The sequence below is a fragment of the Schistosoma haematobium genome, chromosome 4 (genome assembly GCF_000699445.3).
Source record: "Schistosoma haematobium chromosome 4, whole genome shotgun sequence".
Taxonomy (NCBI): domain Eukaryota; kingdom Metazoa; phylum Platyhelminthes; class Trematoda; order Strigeidida; family Schistosomatidae; genus Schistosoma; species Schistosoma haematobium.
In genome coordinates this window covers 44,761,828-44,782,870 of record NC_067199.1, presented here as the reverse complement: position 1 = coordinate 44,782,870, position 21,043 = coordinate 44,761,828, and the positions used below count along the sequence as shown (strand labels likewise).

At 34.2% G+C, this 21,043-nt stretch overlaps 1 protein-coding gene across 2 annotated transcripts in view; it reads right to left on the bottom strand.

The window, feature by feature from the left end:
• The window catches only part of ATP2B1_3 (ATPase, Ca transporting, plasma membrane), a 163,999-nt gene that overhangs the window by 68,647 nt on the left and 74,309 nt on the right, over positions 1-21,043 (bottom strand). For both annotated transcript variants that reach the window (XM_012937249.3, XM_051216531.1), the window contains exons 5-8: positions 17,109-17,234; positions 13,594-13,737; positions 12,845-13,060; positions 4,389-4,606 (exon numbers count right to left, since the gene is read on the bottom strand). In XM_012937249.3, coding sequence (XP_012792703.2) covers positions 4,389-4,606; positions 12,845-13,060; positions 13,594-13,737; positions 17,109-17,234 — 704 coding nt within the window. The remainder of the gene's footprint in view (positions 1-4,388; positions 4,607-12,844; positions 13,061-13,593; positions 13,738-17,108; positions 17,235-21,043) is intronic.

Below are 21,043 nucleotides of genomic sequence, written 5' to 3'. Positions count from 1 at the left end.
GGGACCCGAGATTCTTATTATCAAATGATGTTACGCAATACTCAAAGGGTCAGAGAATAATAGAAGGCTGAAAACAATTTACAGGTCAAAATTATGATAATCGTCCACTTGACAGATATGAAGAAAAACGAAATACACAAAGGTCATAATGATAAAAAGTGAATATTAATAACTGATTACAGTTTACAATTACAGAACTTTAATTTAAAAAACAAGCCCAAAACATACTATAGAAGGGAATTAAGGTCAAGAAAGGATGAGAGGTTGGATGTATCGTTGTTAAACGCAGAATTCGGGCTTGAATTGGTAGATCGCCAATGCCTCAACAGTACAAAAGTTTTTGATTCAACCTCCCTTCGATCCCGTTCCTTCAACTGTGTAGATTATTTCAACAGAAAGCTCGTTCAGAGCGATGTGTCCAGAGTTGATTGGATGCAACCAGATTGAACTGGTAATTGTTTTAAAAGCCATGCCGGATTGTGTTCTGAGATGCGTTTAGAAAGTGATCGTTTTGTGCAGCCACTGTAACCTGCCCCACAGGAGCAAGTAAACTTATAGATGCATATTGATGTGGCCCAAAGCTAAAGCTTATCCTTAACGCATCCATGGATGACAGGCCATCTTGAGAAAACAATACGGAGCTTGGCTGAATAGAAAGTTGTATTCATGGATTTTGAGATCCGTTTATTCAAGATTTCAACATCCGTATAGAATTTACAGGAGATACCGCCGTTTAAATCTTGGATAAACGGATCTCAAAATCCATGAATACAACGTTCTATTCACTTAAGCTCCGTATTATTTCCTCAAGCCGGCCTGCTATTCGCATATGTATTAAGGATCAGAAAACTGGGCAAAAGCGTTAGTGAACATCTCCCTTCGTGGTGAGGAAAATGTACTGTCAAAAAAAATAATGCTCTATTAAATCACATCCGATCGATAGCGATCATGTAGTTGACAGAAATAGGTCGTTTAAAGTCATTTATCGTGTTCCTACTAGTTCTCATTATGGGGTTCGATCTCGTCTCATAGACACAACAGAAGCTATAGGAATTCAAGCTAACAATCCAAGTCCTTGTGTTTATAAGAAATTCATAAACCCCATACCTCTCTCTTGGCCTTAATAAGTGATTTCATTTATTATTATTTTCCATACTTTTTCTTCGTTCACTTTTTTGAGCCCCTCCCACCCTTGTCTCTTCTCAAATATACGTTTCATAGTCTAATAATCTGAACAGCGGCTACCCAAATACACGAACTTCTCAACTGCTTCTATCTGCCCACTATCCACAATGAGTACAGAATCAGGGTCCTAACACTCTTGGAAAAGTACTTTGCACTTTGAAAGTTCAGAGCACACATCATACCTAAAGACACTAATTGACAACTAACTATGTCAGAATTGCATGGCTTACGTATCATCCCACCCACACTAAGACAATATCATCCGCATACTCACGCTCAAAAAGTCTTTCTCCAGGCAACAGATCCACACCAACACCACATACATCCATCACAGCTGTTTCAAAAACGTCATTCATAGCAAAGTTGAAGAGGAATGGTGAGATTACGCAACCCTATCTAACACCACTACTTCGATGGGACAAACGAGACAGGTGGTTGTATGACCTCACTCTGCCTCATGTGTTAGTTAGTTAGTTAGTTAGTACAGAGGGCTATCAAGATGTTAATAAACTTCTCAAGCACACCCTTCTTCATTAGACAATCTCAGAGAACAGTCGTGTCCAACGAATCATGGGTGGCTCTAATGTCAAGAAACATTACGATTGTTGGCCTGTGATAAGTATGACGGTGTTCTAACATTTGGCGGAGCGTGATGATATAATCAATACATCCTCGACCAGAACCAAAACCAGTCAATCTTTCTCGGGCTTTAAACAATCTACGATGTATGACGGAAGCCAATGGTTTGGACGCGATCAGATGTATACTTATTTTCCGATAGTTGTTACAGAAACAATGTGATTGCGTAGATTGTGATAAATAACAAGAATTTAATTTATAATGTTTTGGATTATTCCGTTGTTGACATTTACAACCGAAATTTTAGTCAATTTTAGTTAGTACATATACATTCGGTGCGGTTTGCTTCGATAGAGTGATTATATTACAAGTTTTTTTTGAAAATGGATAGAATGTAGGTACGAGTGGGATATAGGACGCGCGTTTGTTTCTATTTGAAGCTCACTGGCTGGTGAAATATTTACTTAAAATATCGACGACAACATGATCCGAACTATCACAAACATGTCGATGTTTGAAGCTAAACGTAGGGGATTTGGATGCCAGAGTGGATATCAATTTTGAGACTTTGGTTAAATCCATCTGATCAGTGCAGAATGTGACAAAACTTGAGTCATAGATCCCAATGGCAAGTACATTCTGTTTATTCTATACAAAAATTTATTTAGTTAATAATGAAGTTTCCCTTATAATTATTAACTCAGTTCCTAGCTTTGTAACTTGTTGGAGTGTTTGACGATGACATAGGTTTCAGAACGATTAAACTACGATAATAACAGCATCATAAAGTGTGTATACCAATTATTATAAGCGATGATGGTAATGATAACATATTCCTCGACTGTGTCGAGATTTTTGAAAATCCGATATCATCCAGACAATGAATCCATAGTCACAAAAAGCAAAAGATTTATATATACTTTCTTCTATGCTTTGATCAATACAGAAGATCAACTGTATTCTATAACTAATAAACTTGTTGGCTCAATTCATGTATTTATTGCACCGAGTAATACCAGTTACCATTAGAGTCTACATTCATCAGTTTTATTCATTTCTCGTCATATTATGTTAACTAGTGTAACATAAAGTTTATCGAGTAGCACTGAAACATAATCACACACTTCCGGGTAAACAAACGTTATAGTCAGTCAGTGGTCTTGAGTGCTGTTAGAGGTATGAGGGCGACTATCACTTCCCGGTTGCACACACCGTGGAAAGGTTATTCTGGAGGTACCTGAAAAGGAAATTGGATTAGAGGTGGTCTCAGTGACCTAAGAGCGTGACCGCAGTGCTCAAGGGACAACTGCTTGAGGTTGGTCACACACGACCTTTTTATGAGCAATTTTTGTGTTAGCTCCGTACTTCTTGAGACCTTACCACCGGAGACGGATATCCATGGGATAAGGCGAGGTGTGCATTTCTAGGGTCGACCTTTTCTAACCCCACCCCTCCTTGTGGGAAGACAGCATCGCTGTCATGTTGGTTGTCTGAAGGAAACACTTCACTGTTGTCACACCTCTGTACAGTCAGCAGTCCGACTTCGCCTTCGGACCTTGAGTTTGTTGCTTTTAGTCTTACCGTTCCTCAACAAGCCTGCCTGACTGGGATGGTAGGACCTTGAGGAACGGTTGTTCCAGTCAGTATAACTCTATTGTTTCATCACGATAGTCAAGCCCGATCACCACGTCATGGTAGCAACAACGGTCGGGAAAAGAGTTACAGATAGATATATGTCTACCTATTAGTGGTATTAACAATTTTCAAGGAGAAAATATACATAAAACCTTGAAATGATTTATTTTTCTAAGATTAAATTTTATAGTATATTCACCGATGAATTATCACATTGTAAAGCAATTTGGACCAAAATTGATTGAATAATCGGCAAAAAGAAAAACAATCCAGATTAATAACATTATAGTTAAACTAAGTAATCTGACAATTACATTATTGAAATTTTACCAAGTTACATACACTCGTATACACGCACACACACACACATAGACACAAAGAACAGTTGTCGTAGAACGGTGAGAATATGTAAAAATGAAGATCCATCAAAAGAGCTGAACAGGTATTCATTGAAACAGTTAAACATTTTCGAATATGAATGACGGTTAGTTAAAATAATGTTGAATTTCTATTATAACAGTAAGAAAAAGATAAAGTATAGAGAAGGGAAGCATTAGAATAATTAATAAATTAGAGCTAAGTAATTAGACAATTCATAACCGATTATATTCAACTATGATGAAATTGGAACAGTCAATATCAGATCTATTGCATAATAGATGCGCTATACTAAGAAGTGATTGAATTTAAATCTATAAACAATTAAATACTGTTTCACTATAGCCTACAGATATCATGTTCATCTCAACATTCAAAGATCATAGAATCGATTACCTAGTGGGATCATCAAAGTGTACAAACTACTGAAATGTCTCAATACCAGAAAGAAACAGCTATTCAATTATACTTATGTTTTCTTTTCAAATAATTGTCTGATCAAAATCAATTCATGATAAAAGGTTATCTTTATTTGAAAAGAAAAAGGAAAGAAGAATGAGTCAACGACAACAGTGGCAATAATCAATTATGAATAAAATAGAAAGACTTACTTTCATCATACGTTTCACTGAATATGCCAATGATAAAGTTACAGCAAGTGGTAAACCTTCGGGAACAGCAACAACTAATACTGTCACACCAGTAATAATATAATTAACTATTTGTTTCAAATGTTTTCCAGTTTGCCATGGTTCTTTATTTTGTGCAAATGTATGTACTGAAAATTTTATGATTAATATTAGGACAGTAGCTATTGCAACACATGTACCTAAAAAATGGGATGAAAAAAGACAGAAAAAAGTAGTCAAATACAAGTATTAAACGCTTTTTAAGCGATAAGAATGACTGTGAGAACAGCTTATTAGAGGGACGACAAGTGTGGTGTATGGTACTTATGTTGACAAATATAAGTAGTGTGATGTGTGCTAATTATATTGACATAAGTAGTATATGATGTTAGTCAGGAACAGAAGGTCTAGAGGCAGAGAGACAAGAGGATCGTACAGTAAAGAATGGAAACAGAATGTAATTTGTATGAAAATGCAAGAACAATGAAGTCTGAGTCATTTTGACACAATTGGTGGACATTTTGCAAATTAAGCATTTACTTTATGATTGTTAGATTTTATTAACAAGTCGTGTAATTTTGTGTTAAATACATTGGATTGTCTCCATTGGTGTTCTTGTTCACTACAGTAGTACTTAAGACTAGTCAGAATTGGAATGTCTGACAAGAGAAGGTTGAGAAGATTGAACTGAAGAAAACAGAAACGGAAACATAATGGAATCGACAATCGGCAGAAGCATGAAGGATGTAAAGGGCAACTGATAGATGTGCAAATGAAGTATTTATTGTATGATTTTCATAATTTACAAAAATATTCTGCAATTTTGTAGTCAACAATAAAATGGTTATCCGCACCAAATTGTTGTTTTAAGATCTTTAAGGACAGAGGAGGTGAGCTAATTTTAGGCACAACCTTTTTTTTTACCGAAAAACAAAAAAAGTGACTGCATATACGACAATGTAGTTGATTTTGAGCCAAGTTTTTCAACGTACCTAACCATTGATGACACTAGCCCCAACCAAGTAGTCTATAACATCGAATGATACACATGTATATAATCCAGAACATTTAACAATTATACCACTTCTATTACACACTACGTCGGGAATCGGAGGTAAACATCAAAAAGATGAATAACAACTGAGAAGGATTGCCAAGAACAGAGTTCGATGCAAAATACTGGTGGGCGATCTATACTCCTACATGACGGATAATAGGCTTAAGGAACTATTATTACTTGTTGTTGTTGTAGTAGTAGTAGTAACAGTATTATTATTATTATTAATTTTCTCTTTATACATGTACAAAGATTGAGTTCATTAAAGGACAAGCTAACAAAGGATGATTGATAGTATCCAATAACTGATTTGATTTAGTTAGTATTTTAAATGGAAGCATAAGAAAACAATAAAGAAAGAGAAAATAAAAGAGAAAGAAAGAGGAAAAAGGGTGTGATAATGTTTTTACAACTGGGATTTTTTTTTCTCCCACTTTACTTTCAAATCTGTCTTGTTCAATTTTCCTCTATGTAAAGTGATTTATATCTTCCTTTCACATCTATTCTTATATAAATTGAACAAGTTATTCAATGTGGTATTATACTGTTTTCTTCAATTAAATTATTGACAGAGTAGATTAGAAAACGATGCCGAAATCCTACTTCATAATAATATGAGTTTAATATCTTACATCATTATTTTTTTAAGGTGTATATACATATTAATCTATTATTGATATTAAGAATTGAATGCTGGTCAATCTTAGTTGATAAATGATCATTCATTATTAAATAAATGGGTTTTAACTAGCAGTAGAATCGACAACATAAGTTACACTCCATTTATAACTGATCAGCTGCATTCCAGTGTTTATGTTCATTTTAGAAATAGGAAAAGATTCATCTATGAAGATGTTTTAGAATAAACTGGCTCAGTTAGACGAGAAGCTACTATTTTGAAGATCCAATAAGAACTCAGAATTGAACTCTAGGCTGCTCATAATGGTTTATGTGTAATTGATCTGGTCAACAAGTCGATGTTTTCATTTGCGATCGTATCACGTGATAATTACCAGGTCATAAGGAAATAACACAAATAATGATGCAGACATTGATTATAGTGCTGTAAAAGCTCCTTCTTATTCAATTCAAATATTTAAACTGACAGTAATCAATGTTAATACCAACTTTGAGTTCAGACTCCCAATATATGAAGTAAATAACACATATTTGATTTGCCCAAATAGAAAGAGGCTCTATCTTTGACACGAATTGTCCGATTTCAGGCAACCAGACAGGCAAAGGTAGTAATATGTACGCTTCCGATTAAAATTGCTGGAGAAGTTAAGGGACTTAATTGATCAAGTATTCATTCACGTAAGTCAATCTTTGATGAGAATACACTATAACAACTATTAACCACATGCATATCAAGCTGTTATTTCACTCATCAGGTACAAATTTGTGTACCTTTCTTGGTTGATTGATAATTGGTGATTTGAACATATGACTTAGTGACTAAAAATCAAATGTTAGGACCCGAGTTATACCCAGTAGATTAATTATTGGTTGATATGATGGTAAGAAAAATCAATTTTAGATTGAATTAGTCATTATGAGTTTGATTCAACGTGAGGGTCATTCAGTGAAGTATTTGATTTGTTTTCTCAGTATAATATTTTCTTCTGTATAATATACGATATTCTTGTATTCAGTTGACATGAACTATCCTCAGTAAGTGATTTGTTATAACTGAATATGTGATTTTATCCTAATTATTAATAAAAATGGGTGTACAATCAATATATAAACCAGCGTATTTTAGATTAGATTTCGATTCGTCGTTGTCATAGTGTTTTGGAGCTAATAAATCTTCACTTATACCAGTCTTGTGTTCTTACTTTCGCGTCGTAGGAATTGCCGAGGTCCCTCGTCCAGAGTATAAGTGATCAGCGCTTTTTTTTTCCAGCACAGCAATCAGCAACGACCAAATACAACATCAAACATCTTGCCCATCTTTACAATGTAAAATCTCTTATTTTCACTCATATACATATGCTTAAACAATGTATCTAAGTAACTTTCATTCACTATTACATAAGGGTTATTTTTTGTTATATTATTATTATTTGAAAAAAAAGTTCTCACAATTGCTCTTCTTTGACTCTTCACTTCTATCACTCATCTTATACACAACAAAACTATCAAGACAATAAATTGAAGACGTTTTACCAGACATAGAATCATCATCATTATCGTAGAGTAATATAGTTTGAAATATTTGAATACTTGTAACATTTTTTTATTCATTTCTATTGTCATTATTTGATACAATTAAAATAGAATGAATAGAAGTATTGAAATGTTAATGTGTAATCTTCTCTCTTTGTTTCCTCCTCTTTCTCTACTCTTTATCTTCTTACTTATCATCGGATGGTACATATATTAAGAAATAATGAATTAACCCCCCATAATAAAATAACCGCCTACAATTATTTCAATATTCAATAACAATATCTATATAGAGAGAGACAATGGTCAGTTAACTGATATCATTTTTACTAGTTCCTATGTATTACTCTTGTACAAATGATTATGTAACATTTTTGAAATATAAAATTGATAACGAATTTCTTTTTTTTTCTTTCTTTTCAAATGATTATGTCATTGGATCTAGTAACAAAATCGACATCTCTTATAAATAAAGTTAAAATAGTATCTAGATAGATAAATTACATGATAGATGATGGTAAGTTATAATTAGGTTATAAGTAAAAATGGATAGTGGTTAGCAGTGGAATCCAGTTTGACACGGGTTTCGTTCTATCTGGGACTCGTCAGCTGGATGTACCTGCATCTCAGAGTTCATGCTCACTCTGGCACTCCAACTCAGTACCATTCGCTTCAAACGTCATCGCATTATCCATTTATATACTGAGTCCTGAGGTGAAGTTTAAATCACTATGCGTATTGACTCGATATTGCCTTAATTTACAAGCATTATAAGCAAAGATGGTTAGTGGCTAGTAGTGGAATTCAGCACGTCCACAGTATGCACATATGCAAATAACACACTGATCAATTGTAGTCCTAAACATCAATGGGAAGATTCAAGTAAAATGATACCAAGTGAATTATAATTAGGTTAGTTTAGAGTTTGTTTTGTATTGTTTATTTGAATCTTCCTATTGATGTTTAGAACGTTTACTCACACTATAAAGAATAGTCAGTAATTGAAATTAAAAATGGGATGAATATTGAAGTAGAAGATAATCTCTTAAACATAATGAAGCTGGACATCTATATCTCCAATTAGCCGAAGTCAAGAATGAAAATGATAAATCCTTGATGAATGTCAAATGAAGTAAATCTCTAGAATTTAATTGGACGATCTTAAAATGTTGTCCTTACTTTGATATCTATAGGGATTTGATTTTAAATGTAGACTTTAAATAATTCAATAGATATACTGTGATGTGTGCTACTTATATTGACATAAGTAGTATATGACATTAGTCAGGAACAGAATGTCTGGCAGCAGAGAGACAAGAGGACCGAACAGTAAAGAATGAAAACAGAATGTAATTTGTATGAAAATGCAAGAACAATGAAGTCTGAGTCATTTTGAGGCAATCGATGGACATTTACCAAATTGAGCATTTACTATATGGTTCTCAGATTTTATTGAGATGCTCTATAATTTTGTGTTAAATACATTCGATTGTCCCCACTGGTGTTCTGTTCCCTACAATACTTATAATCAAATCTTGAATACTAAAAATACCATTTTAAGCTAAGAATACAAGGTACTGAATAAATTAAGAATTAAACTATTCCGATGGAGAGAAAAAATCCATCATAACACAAGTTAGACATTAATACCGTTGGATATCGTTTCAGTGGTCTAGAGGTTAGGTATTCGCGCATGAGACCGAAGGTCTTGGGTTTGAGTCCCACATGAAGGATCGTGGATGCACACTACTAAGGAGTCTCATACTAAGACGAAACATCCGTCCACTGCTTCCAGGTTCTCCAAGATGGATGGTGGATGGTAACTATTGTGCTCTGTTTATGGACTAATACTATAGATATATTTTTATTGTATAATTGTTAAGTAATCAAACTATGCATATTCATGTTCCTCTTATTATAAGCTTTATTCTGACTTATAGACGATTATTATACGATTTAACGTTCTTCAGTTATACCCAGTCTATTACTTACAGTTTCCCACATTCACAGCTATTTTTGGTTAGATCTTGTATATGTGTTATTTCCTATTTTATGGTACGATGTGATCTCTTTGGTTTGTATATAAACCGAGTATGTTTCAAATACATGATTCATATCGCAGAGGCTGATATTAGTGTTCTGGACTCAACAGGCAGGGGGGTAGACAGGAAGAAGGATCGATATGGACGTTATATTTTAATAGGTGCACAAAGTCATAAGTTATAACATTTACATCACAAACTGAAAGGCTTAAAAGTACCAATAAAAAACCAAGGTGTACTAGATAGCTGTTTTGTTTTAGTGTAGGACTTTTTTTAACAATTAAATCCAAGATCTTCAGACCTTATACGGTGACAATATTACATTGAAATCAGTGACCTGGTATCCAATGCTTCGAATTTTCTACCTTTATCAATTTACAACACTGATCTACCGTCATTCAATGTCATTATAGATGACTTATATCATTATTATGGATGTATTTTTCTAAAAAGCACTATGTAGTGCCTTTCCTAGGTTTTAAAATTTGTTTAGCTAAAGCCAACTCGTGATATAAACCGTCTATGTTATCTTAGATGATGATCACTAGGCGAAATTATTCTAATTAACAAAAAAGAAACTCTGTCTGTAGTATCTGAATCTTTAATGATACTGAATAACTGGAGATAATGAATCTACGTAATATATGAAATGGTAGATAGTTCACAAAATAGAGAAAGTCAGCTACAATATAGGACCAGGTACATACATGCATCAGTCGAAATTGAAATACCTTGTTAGTACAAGATGAACACTAAATTCATAGAAGCAGTTACTTCAATGGAGAGAAGTAAAGTTTCATAACCTTGATTAAAACCTTTGTTAACAGATCATTCAATCGTAGTCAAATGATCTTGATTGAATTAATCATTTGTCAATAATGACTCTAATTTCAGATCGATTAAAGGTTATTTCTTCTGAAAGAATTCCATGAGTAAATTACCATTTCGATTATCTTAGAATTATCGCAATATAAATGTCAGCTAAACGGTTGTATCATTGGTTGAGTTATGAAATCACTTAACTTTAAACAACTAAGTTGTAAATTGAAACATCCATTTGAGCAGTCGGGAGGCGAGTAAAACAACAACGTAGGAAGCTATAGTTTCTTTAAGGTACAGTATGCTGTAGTTAGTCCTGATCAATATCAAATGACTAATATTGTGCCATTTTCACTCTTCAACATTTCTCAAAAATTTGAACACATAAACATTGCTTCAATGGGGGGAAGAAATCAGATGCGCTACACAATCACAATGAGAATGTGAAGAGATAAAGAATGTAAAGTGTGTATAAGAAAAAGGAGAACAGCAAAGAACGAAAATCAATGTATGACAGTGAAGTAATAATAGTAATGATGATACTGGGAGAAACAGTTCAGTTAACAAAAAATAATCAGAAAAAATTCTGTCAATTAAAGAAGTCACGTTCACTTTTTACGAAGAAAGTAAGAGGAAGTTAGAGCAGGATCGCCACCGACTTCTATTCTAAGTCATATCTGATAACGTCTCTAGCCACTGTGTTGCACCACCTCTAGAATTCTAGCCAGGGAGTCGTGAAGGACCAATAGAACCCAGTCATGTACAGCTTTCTTTTATACCACCACACCATCCCATACACTGACCACCTGTCCCTTCTTTCCAACTAATCTTGACTGCATCTATCTGCTCACTATCCACAATGAGTACAGAATCAGGGTCCTAACACTCTTGGAAAAGTACTTTGCACTTTGAAAGTTCAGAGCACACATCATACCTAAAGACACTAATTGACAACTAACTATGTCAGAATTGCATGGCTTACGTATCATCCCACCCACACTAAGACAATATCATCCGCATACTCACGCTCAAAAAGTCTTTCTCCAGGCAACAGATCCACACCAACACCACATACATCCATCACAGCTGTTTCAAAAACGTCATTCATAGCAAAGTTGAAGAGGAATGGTGAGATTACGCAACCCTATCTAACACCACTACTTCGATGGGACAAACGAGACAGGTGGTTGTATGACCTCACTCTGCCTCATGTGTTAGTTAGTTAGTTAGTTAGTTAGTTAGTTAGTTAGTTAGTTAGTTAGTACAGAGGGCTATCAAGATGTTAATAAACTTCTCAAGCACACCCTTCTTCAATAGACAATCTCAGAGAACAGTCGTGTCCAACGAATCATGGGTGGCTCTAATGTCAAGAAACATTACGATTGTTGGCCTGTGATAAGTATGACGGTGTTCTAACATTTGGCGGAGCGTGATGATATAATCAATACATCCTCGACCAGAACCAAAACCAGTCAATCTTTCTCGGGCTTTAAACAATCTACGATGTATGACGGAAGCCAATAGTTTGGACACAATTGGACGTAGGATGCTACAATCTCCCATAAATTATAGTAATCACGGATTCATAACAGAATTTTTCTTTCATATAACTTGTACTAAAGTAAGAAGTATTGCTAGACATTTCACATACACACAAACACATGCTAAAAGCAAAGCTTGAAATCAATTACATAAAGTTGCAGTTAATTTCATGATTTTCATGCTTACGACAGAGAATCCCAAATATGCCACCACACCAATTGGGCGCTGATGATCTTTTCCAGGATGATAATTCAAACTTTATAATTAAACCATCTAATCCAAAGAATACTAAACCACGAAAAAGCGTTCATCTAAATTGTTTTGAATCTACTTCATCATTTGAAATTCTTTAAAAATTAATTCAGAATGATAATAGTTGCTACTATTATAACATTGATAGTGAGCGGAAAGAGCAAAAGTAAACGATAAAACTGTGGATGATAAGTAAGTGTCCGGCGTTTAAACCGGGTAGATAGGTACGGAGAACCCACCTAGGTGAGTTAGAAAATCCTAATTTCAAATCAACGGTGAACATACGCTCTAGAACCCTGAGTTAGAAAAAAAATGGTGTATGAAACTGTTTTCAGTCACTGGATAGCGTGGAACCGCATCCCCTAATGTTGTTCCACTACCTTGTGGATTTGACCTGCGTCAAAAGTTCAGAAAGCGGTCCCCTAACAAAACTATCTGCTCCGATTTGAGAACCCAAACAGTATCCCAGTCTACACACAACTCCAGTTATTTGTGTCAATCTTTGTGTGTCCATATAAATTAAGTAATAATAAAATAAATAAATAGTGACTAACCAACATAACCAATTTGTATGGCTAATTTAGTTAATTTTGCTTGTAACACAGATTGTTCTTTACGACGTGGTTTTTTCTTCGGTTTCGAAGTCTGTTCTGTATCAGATTCAGTTTTTGTTTTATTCTCCTTTGATTTCATTTGATAAGCATCGGAATTAGCAGATGGTACTTTGTTAGTGTTCTTTTTCCCTTTTTTATCATTCTTTTTAGTTTTGCCTAAATAAAAAAGAAAGACAAATGATCATTTAATTTTACACTAGTGACTGTTCTTTACTATGACTTGAAAAAAAAGAGGTAAGGTACTAATAAAAAACTTAGCTTTCACAAATATGGTCATACATGAGATAAACAATGATAACTGAAGTAATCCTTTGTAAATTGAACGATTGGATTTCAACCGGATGATAATCGGAACTTGCAATGAAATTTCAAAATCTTGTGTTCGATCCTATTCTCTACTGGAATAATTAATTAAATACTGATAAAAGGTCTTAAACTTGGAATCCTGGAGGTAAACGGAAAAGAGGAAGGTCAGATAATACACTATCTCGGGAATTGGAACCAAACATCCAAAGGATGAATAGAGACAGGAAATGATTGCCCAAGACAGAGTTGGATGGAGAATGTTGGTGAGCGGCCTATGCTTCTCCATGAGGAGTAACAGGTGTAAGTAAATAAGAATAACAACAATAACAAATACTCAGACAAGGTACTATGTTAATGGCTAAAAAAAAGAACAAATGACGCACTTTTCTCTTTTTTGTTCTCTTGACCACCGCCACCATGTTCATCATGAGAACCAGAAGATAGCAAAGCAAATATTATACCAGCTTGTGAATTCGGTCCAACGGCAGTAACAACCATTTTACCGGAACCTTCCATAACATGAGTGCCTATAGGGAAGAAAAATAAATATGTTTATTTATGATTAAAAAATGGAGAAAAAAAAAGATCGAAGTCTATAAGTTTAAATGAAACTCAAATTGTGTAATGTTCATTTTTGTTTGATCTTTTGATAAGTCAATCAGTCAGTAACAACGTAGAACTTTATACGTACGTACATCAGTTCGAGTTGCCACACTTATGACATGATTGTTTGTAAAGAATGGCATAGAAATAAATCAGTGCTTGAGATAATTACAATGTGTACTTAAAATATACATAATAGAAGTTTGTCTATTATATCCTCTTATACGGAGTTATCATTTGGGAAATCAATAGGAGTCAAAATGTTTTATTGGTTACAGTTGAAGGCTTTAAACTATAGACGAAATAAAACACATGAACAGAAAAACATAACAGGATTTTCTCTTAGATATCAATAATTGACTAATTGACTTTAATTTGACAACCATCGAAAACCATGTTAACTACTGGATACTAACTCCTCCATAAATCTTGAACATTTTGAATTCGATCACCAGTGAGGTTATGAATGAACACACTACTACAGCTAAACACTAAGAATACACAAAAGCAACATCATACACCATTTGTATGTTAAACTATAGTTGTTTTGTTTTTTTAATGAAAAATAAGTGAATATTTAATACGTGACGAATACATCACTGCTACCACGAATACGACTACTACGAATTGTAATAATGTCAAGTAGTCGGTCAATCGGTTTTATTATTTTCTTAATCCTTATTACAAACATACACGTACACGTACACATACATTAAATAGAAAAGAAACCTGTGAAAAAAGCTTACACGCAAATCATGATAGAAATTGAGTGAGTGAATGAGAGTGAGTGAGTGAGTGAGTGAGTGAGTGAGTGAGTGAGTGAGTGAGTGAGTGAGTGAGTGAGTGAGTGAGTGAGTGAGTGAAAGATAAATGAGCTCAACTGTGAAATAATCATGATGGAATTAAAAAGTTTCTATTACAAAAAATCCATTTCACATAACCAAATAACGAAATTCACATCGCTTTATCAATAACTTTAACCTCTTATCAATTATAGTTATTAATTTTATTTGTAAAACAGGTCATCAACACAAAAGGACTAATTCAAGTTGATTGAATTGAAGAGAGAAAGAGAGAAAACAGTGTTTACTTAACAAATTATTTTGTTCCACTGGTTGAAATAATGAGTCGATTGAAGGTAGACCACCATGGAAAACCTGGTAGCACTGGACAGCAGTTTCATCCTAGTACGGGACTCAGCAGTGGGCATCCACGATCCCGCACCCCGTGAGATTCGAACCCAGGACCTATCAGTCTCGCGCCAGGCACTTAACCAACTAAATCACTGAGCCGGCATGCAACGGTGTTAAAGTTTAATTTCAACCAATTATTTTGTATAACAAAATGATATGAATAGATAAATCAAGAAGTCATAACAATGAACGGAAGCTATTTTTGAAGTTGTCATTTCAATTCATTCAAAGTTTGTCAAGTACTTATATTTAGTTTTGTCCCTTGTTTATTCCATAAATTATAAGCTTTCATTTAATGTGTGATTTATTACCGTATCAGTTTCTATTCCAAAGCTATTGTAATTTAAACATAACCTTTGATACACTATTTTTCTAGTCTAATGCTTACTTTACACATAATTGTGTTTGTCTAATTGTTTGTACCAGGCGGTTGTCTTATTCATCTAATAATTCATATGTCTTCTTACATGAATCTGAATTGGGAATAGAGAATAAATCAAGTAGTATTTCAGTTGGCTCATTTTCTTTCTCGTTCTCTCGCTTGTCAACCAATCAGCTGATAGAATAGCTTCGTCTCTCCGACCAAAGTCGTCACTATTCGGACTCACACATTTCTAACCTCAAGGTTGACATCAGTTGACCTATCGTGTCAAGGCCTAAACCTAGATCGAGACAAGTTTTCACCTATATATTATTGTGTAGATGAATCAAAGACGTAACACAAAAATTTGTGAGAAGCACAACAAAAATGTCATATCTGGCATTTTCAAGCAATTCTTTGTTTATTTAATAAGTGAGTAACGAATTTAAGAGTATGAACAACACGCCCGTAAATGCCCTGGTACGATCAAGAGTGGAGAGAGTCAGCTCTCCCCAGAAAAATGCACTCACATGACCACGTGCATACAACGACCGACAGGGAAGTCCTACTCAGTGCCTTCTCGCATCACGAGTGCTTTTTACGAAATTGAGAGGACAAAAAGCAAATGTCCGGCGCTTTAACCAGGTTGGTGGATACGGTGGATCCATCTGGAGGAGTTAGAAAACCCTGATTCTAAACGAGTGGTTTACATGGGCTATAGGATCCTAAGGGAACAAATGAAGTGTGAACTTGTTGTTGGTTACTGGCTACCATGGGACTACATCTCCTAACGTTTCTTCACTGATTTATGGAGTAGACCTCTAAGTCAAAGTCTCGGGGTGTTGACCCCCTAAGTAAACCACTTGATTCGATATGGGGCACATAAACAATATCAAAGTCCTCACACAAATCGAAAACAAATAAATAAATACTGTTGTAATTTGTATTTTCTGGCTTGACTAACTCTTCATTCTATTTTGAATGTTTATCTTAACTTGATTCATTACATAATGTATCTAGTATAGGGGTTGTGGAGATTATTAAGTTTTTGATTGAGATCATGAACCGATTGATGTTAGACCACCTTTTGGAAACCTGGAAGCACTGGATGGCCGTTTCGTCCTATTGTGGGACTCCTCAGCAGTGCGCATCCACGATCCCACTGGTGAGATCCGAACCCAGGGCCTTCAGTCTCACGCACGACCGCTTAACCTACTGGACCACTGAGCCGGCATCCAATAGTGATAGTGTCTAACTTCAACCAATCCACGAAGTTGCGTGACCATCTTTCATTGTACTGAAGTAGATACCTGTCTCTACTCGACATGGATTAGCTCCACTGCTGAGGAGTCCCACAATAGGACGAAACCGCCGTCCAGTGCTTCTAGGTTTCCAAAAGGTGGTCTAACATCAATCGGTTCATGATCTTAATCAAAAACATAATGTATCTGTCAAATCATTACTTCTAATCAGTATAATCATTCACAACAGTAGACAAGTTTTGTAAACAATATATGATAGGAAGCCTTGAACACTATAAACTGATAACTTGATTTTATTCAACAAATTATTTTCATTCACTAGTCTCTACTTATTTTTGTTCAAATTTGAACGACATACATATGATGGTATTGTTGTTTGTTTGTTTGTGTGTGTGTGAATGTGGAGCAGGGGAATAATAGAATTTTCAAAATGGACTTAAAGCGAGAAAAAAAAAAGAAAAACCAATTAAAGAAATTACCTGAAAGTAGGACAGGATCTTTTGTTTCACTTTTTCTTACTTGATCCGATTCACCAGTTAAAGAGCTTTCATCAATTTTTAAATCATTACATTGTATCACTATACCATCAGCTGGTAGGAGATCACCTAGTAAGAATTTTTTTTGGGGGGGGAGATTGAAGAAGAAAATTAGAAAAATAATATCACGTAACTATTCGTAATAAGAAATAATGGTATTTCATTGAATAAGATAGATAAAAGTGTAACCGCTTCTCTACGGTAACTCATACCTTGATATGTAATGATCAAGCAAAGATACCTATCGAAATGGATTGGTTAAAATATTTGCTTTATTTATGTCTTACAATAAAAGATATTTGAGTTGGTGTGGTAAAACTAGAGGTAACAAACTCATGGTCCGTACTGATGATGTTATTAAGGTGTAGGAACTGTAAGATGTTTCCTACAAACACCAATACTGTATTTACACAAAAAAAGCAGGTGGTGAGAAAAGGTTGACCCTAGAATAGGTACACTTCATCTTAGTCGACAGATTCCTGTTGCCTGAAGTAAGGACTACAAAGTATGATGCTGACACAATGAAAACTTCTTTTAGGAGGGTCGTGTGTGGTCGGTTTCAAGTATATTTATGTACCTTAGTTTACATATGTGCGTATATCTATAGGTTCCAAATTAGCGCTTTTCTTGTTTGTTTATATAATTGCTCTCGATAATCTTATAGAAAGCCGACTGATCTTTAGCTATAGTTGTGTGCACTTCACTATATATACAAGGTGAGGTAATGGATTGAATTAACGAATCAGTTCAGTTCGATTACCATAAGACAACTACCGATACAGAAATGTAAATATGACGATATTTACGACTCACACTTACGTACAGGTACGGTAAAATAGAGAACGTACGAAAGGGGTAGATATATATATTCTATGCACAATAAGACAATAAATAGAACAACACATATTCTGCAAATATACAAATACAATTATCAACCTGTAAGTGGTCAATAAGACTTTCTTAACAAAGTGGAATAATGATTGAAATAACTATAGACTAGAAAATTTTATTCTGCATTATTTCATCAAACATTTATATATATATATATATATATATATATATATATATATATATATATATATATATATAGGGTTAAGCGTTCGCGAGCGAGACGGAAGGTCCTGGGTTCGAATCCCGCGTGCGAGTTGGTGGATATGTACTGTTCAAGAGTCCCGTTCTAGGATGGAACGGTTGTTCAATGCTTCCACGTCTTTAATGGCGGCCTAGCTTAGCTTGACCCGTGATTTCAACAGTGAATATATTTATACATTAGTTTAATATACAAACCAAAAATTAATGATTCTTTAATATCGAAATGTAAGACGCCATAAGAGCCAATGATGTATGTAGACTTTTAGTATATTGCATACACATAGGCACGAGAATATAATCACTAGGTAGAGAAAGAGAGAGTATGTGGGGAATGGGGTCTAAAAAATAATAATAATAATAAATACCCATTCTTATCCTTTTTGTATATAGTAGGGCAAATGGGAATTCTATAAATTCACTCGCACATATATATGAAACTATTCAAACTATGCAAACTATTTAATGATTGATTAATGTATTTTACATCAAGATTAAGCAAGTAATCAGTAAACTAGGTATTTATGAATAATATTAGGGACATATTGTTTGGTTACTAAGTTAAACTGTTTAGCTTCAATGTGTGGACAAAAGGAAACCATAGCTAAATCGAACAATGAACAAGAAGAAGAATATTCCTCGAATCTGTAATTCACTGATTGTAAATCGAGTATTTTAACGACAAAATCTGAAATCTAGATTCAATCTCACTATTGTTAATTATAATGATTTGACATAGAATTCCCATTTCAGAGAAGGGATCTCTTCTCAATGACTCTAGTCCTAAGCTAATACTCTAAACCTACCACTAAATTCCGTATCCTAATTCTAACCAAACACTAAACGCTACATTGGAACCTTAATTTAAACTGAAACTCTATATAATAATTGCTTTGTTTTTAGAAACGTTATAATTTTTCATAATGTAATCCAGCTGCCAACTGTCCCTCCGTTACTTCATACATTTCATCATCCGTAGATGACGTGTTCACTTGATTCGTCCACAGTGACCTTGAAACGACTCAATCATTCACCATTGGTTTGTTCTTATGGTTCAGATTACACTTTTAAAGTGTCTTTATATCCCGTTCTAATTGTAAACCTGCATTCAATTCATTAACTGTATTCACATTATTTTACTCTTAAGAAATTACAATTAATAAGTTAAGTACGTATTGTTCATTTTCTACTACACATGATTTAATTATGCGCAGATGTTGATTTGTCCTTTATGGTGACTTTTGGTTGTGTGATTGATGTACATTATTAACATTAAATCATCTGAGTATTGAAGCCGCAAGAATAGAAGGCAAATCAACTTCCAGTTCCCCTTTGCTGACTAGACATCAGGTATAGAAGAATCCATGTGAATCAATAAGTGTTAGGACAGCCAATAGTAATTGGTGTTCATAGTTTTTATTGGTTAGGCGAAGTTTATCAGCATTATTGGTTCAAGGAGAACTCTTCATTAATGGATTCAATAATTCAGCGATCCCATTATATAGGAATATAGAAGTTGAATTAACAACATAAGTCAGCTCAAATTCTCTTTGTCGAATTTCGGTCAATTTTCTCATTTATTAGTTGTCTATTGATCAAATTTACTAAAGTAGAAGGAGGTTTTAAACCATTGTTAGTTTTAGAAACATTTTTGCCAGGTATCATTTTAAAGGTATTACATTTATTGAACTGACTGGTTTAACTAGGTAAACTTCAATTATTAATTGCTGGACAACATCATCCACCTTTTACTTCGTAATGTAGAAGTAGATCGGTTTATTTGAAATTCTGTTTGTGATTGGTCAATGGGGTACATGGGTCATGCCAGGTCATGCAAAACTGATTCAAAAAAGCGTGAAAATATTGTATTTGATTATAATATTACCTTTATCAGTAATAAACCTATGATTAGGTAAACTATAAAATCTCATGTTCAGTTAGTTTCGATCATTTAAATTGACCTAACCAATTAATTCACTGGAATAATTCATAAATCATGTACACATACATATATACAAGTAGACATCGATGATAAACCACACCTCATTGTGCTGTTTGTTGATTTATTATGAGTAAATTTGTTTGTTTTTCCTATCAACGAAATAGTCGTAGCGGGAATTTCAACATTTGACCTTAATTAAACAAGAATAGTTAAGTCGCAGCTATTGCAAAAATATGTAGATTGAATAGACAATGTGCACATATGGCACCGCCCTAGATTATTTCAAGTATTGAGCAACTATTAAACATTAATTCCTTACATTATATGATTTAAGTGTACGGTTATACGTACTACTAAATACATATGAATAACAGTAAACAGTGTGATATGTACTATCATAATGTTTGACGAAAATCAACTTAGATCATTTGAATAACAAAACTGATCGACTACTGAACAGAAGTAGCAGTAGTAGTAGTGTTGTGAATGAAGAAATGCAAAATCACATAATGCCTTCGCAAATTATGTAAATCATACTTTGAATACATCATTTGCACATTTTCCTTCGGTTGTCCTTTAGATACCCCATCATTCTTCCAATTCTGTTGTCATCCCGACTCTTTCTTTGTTTTCCTTCCTTTTTTCTTTATTTCAATCTTATGCTGGTAAGTATTCCACATCCAATTCCTACTACAAAATACTTACATCTGTCCTTAAAAGTAGTGTACACCACTGTAGTAGTAGTGTAGTGAACAGAACACGGGTGGATACAATCGAATGTATTTAACACAGAATTATAGGACTTGTTAATAAAATCCAACAATCAAATAGTAAATACATAATTTGC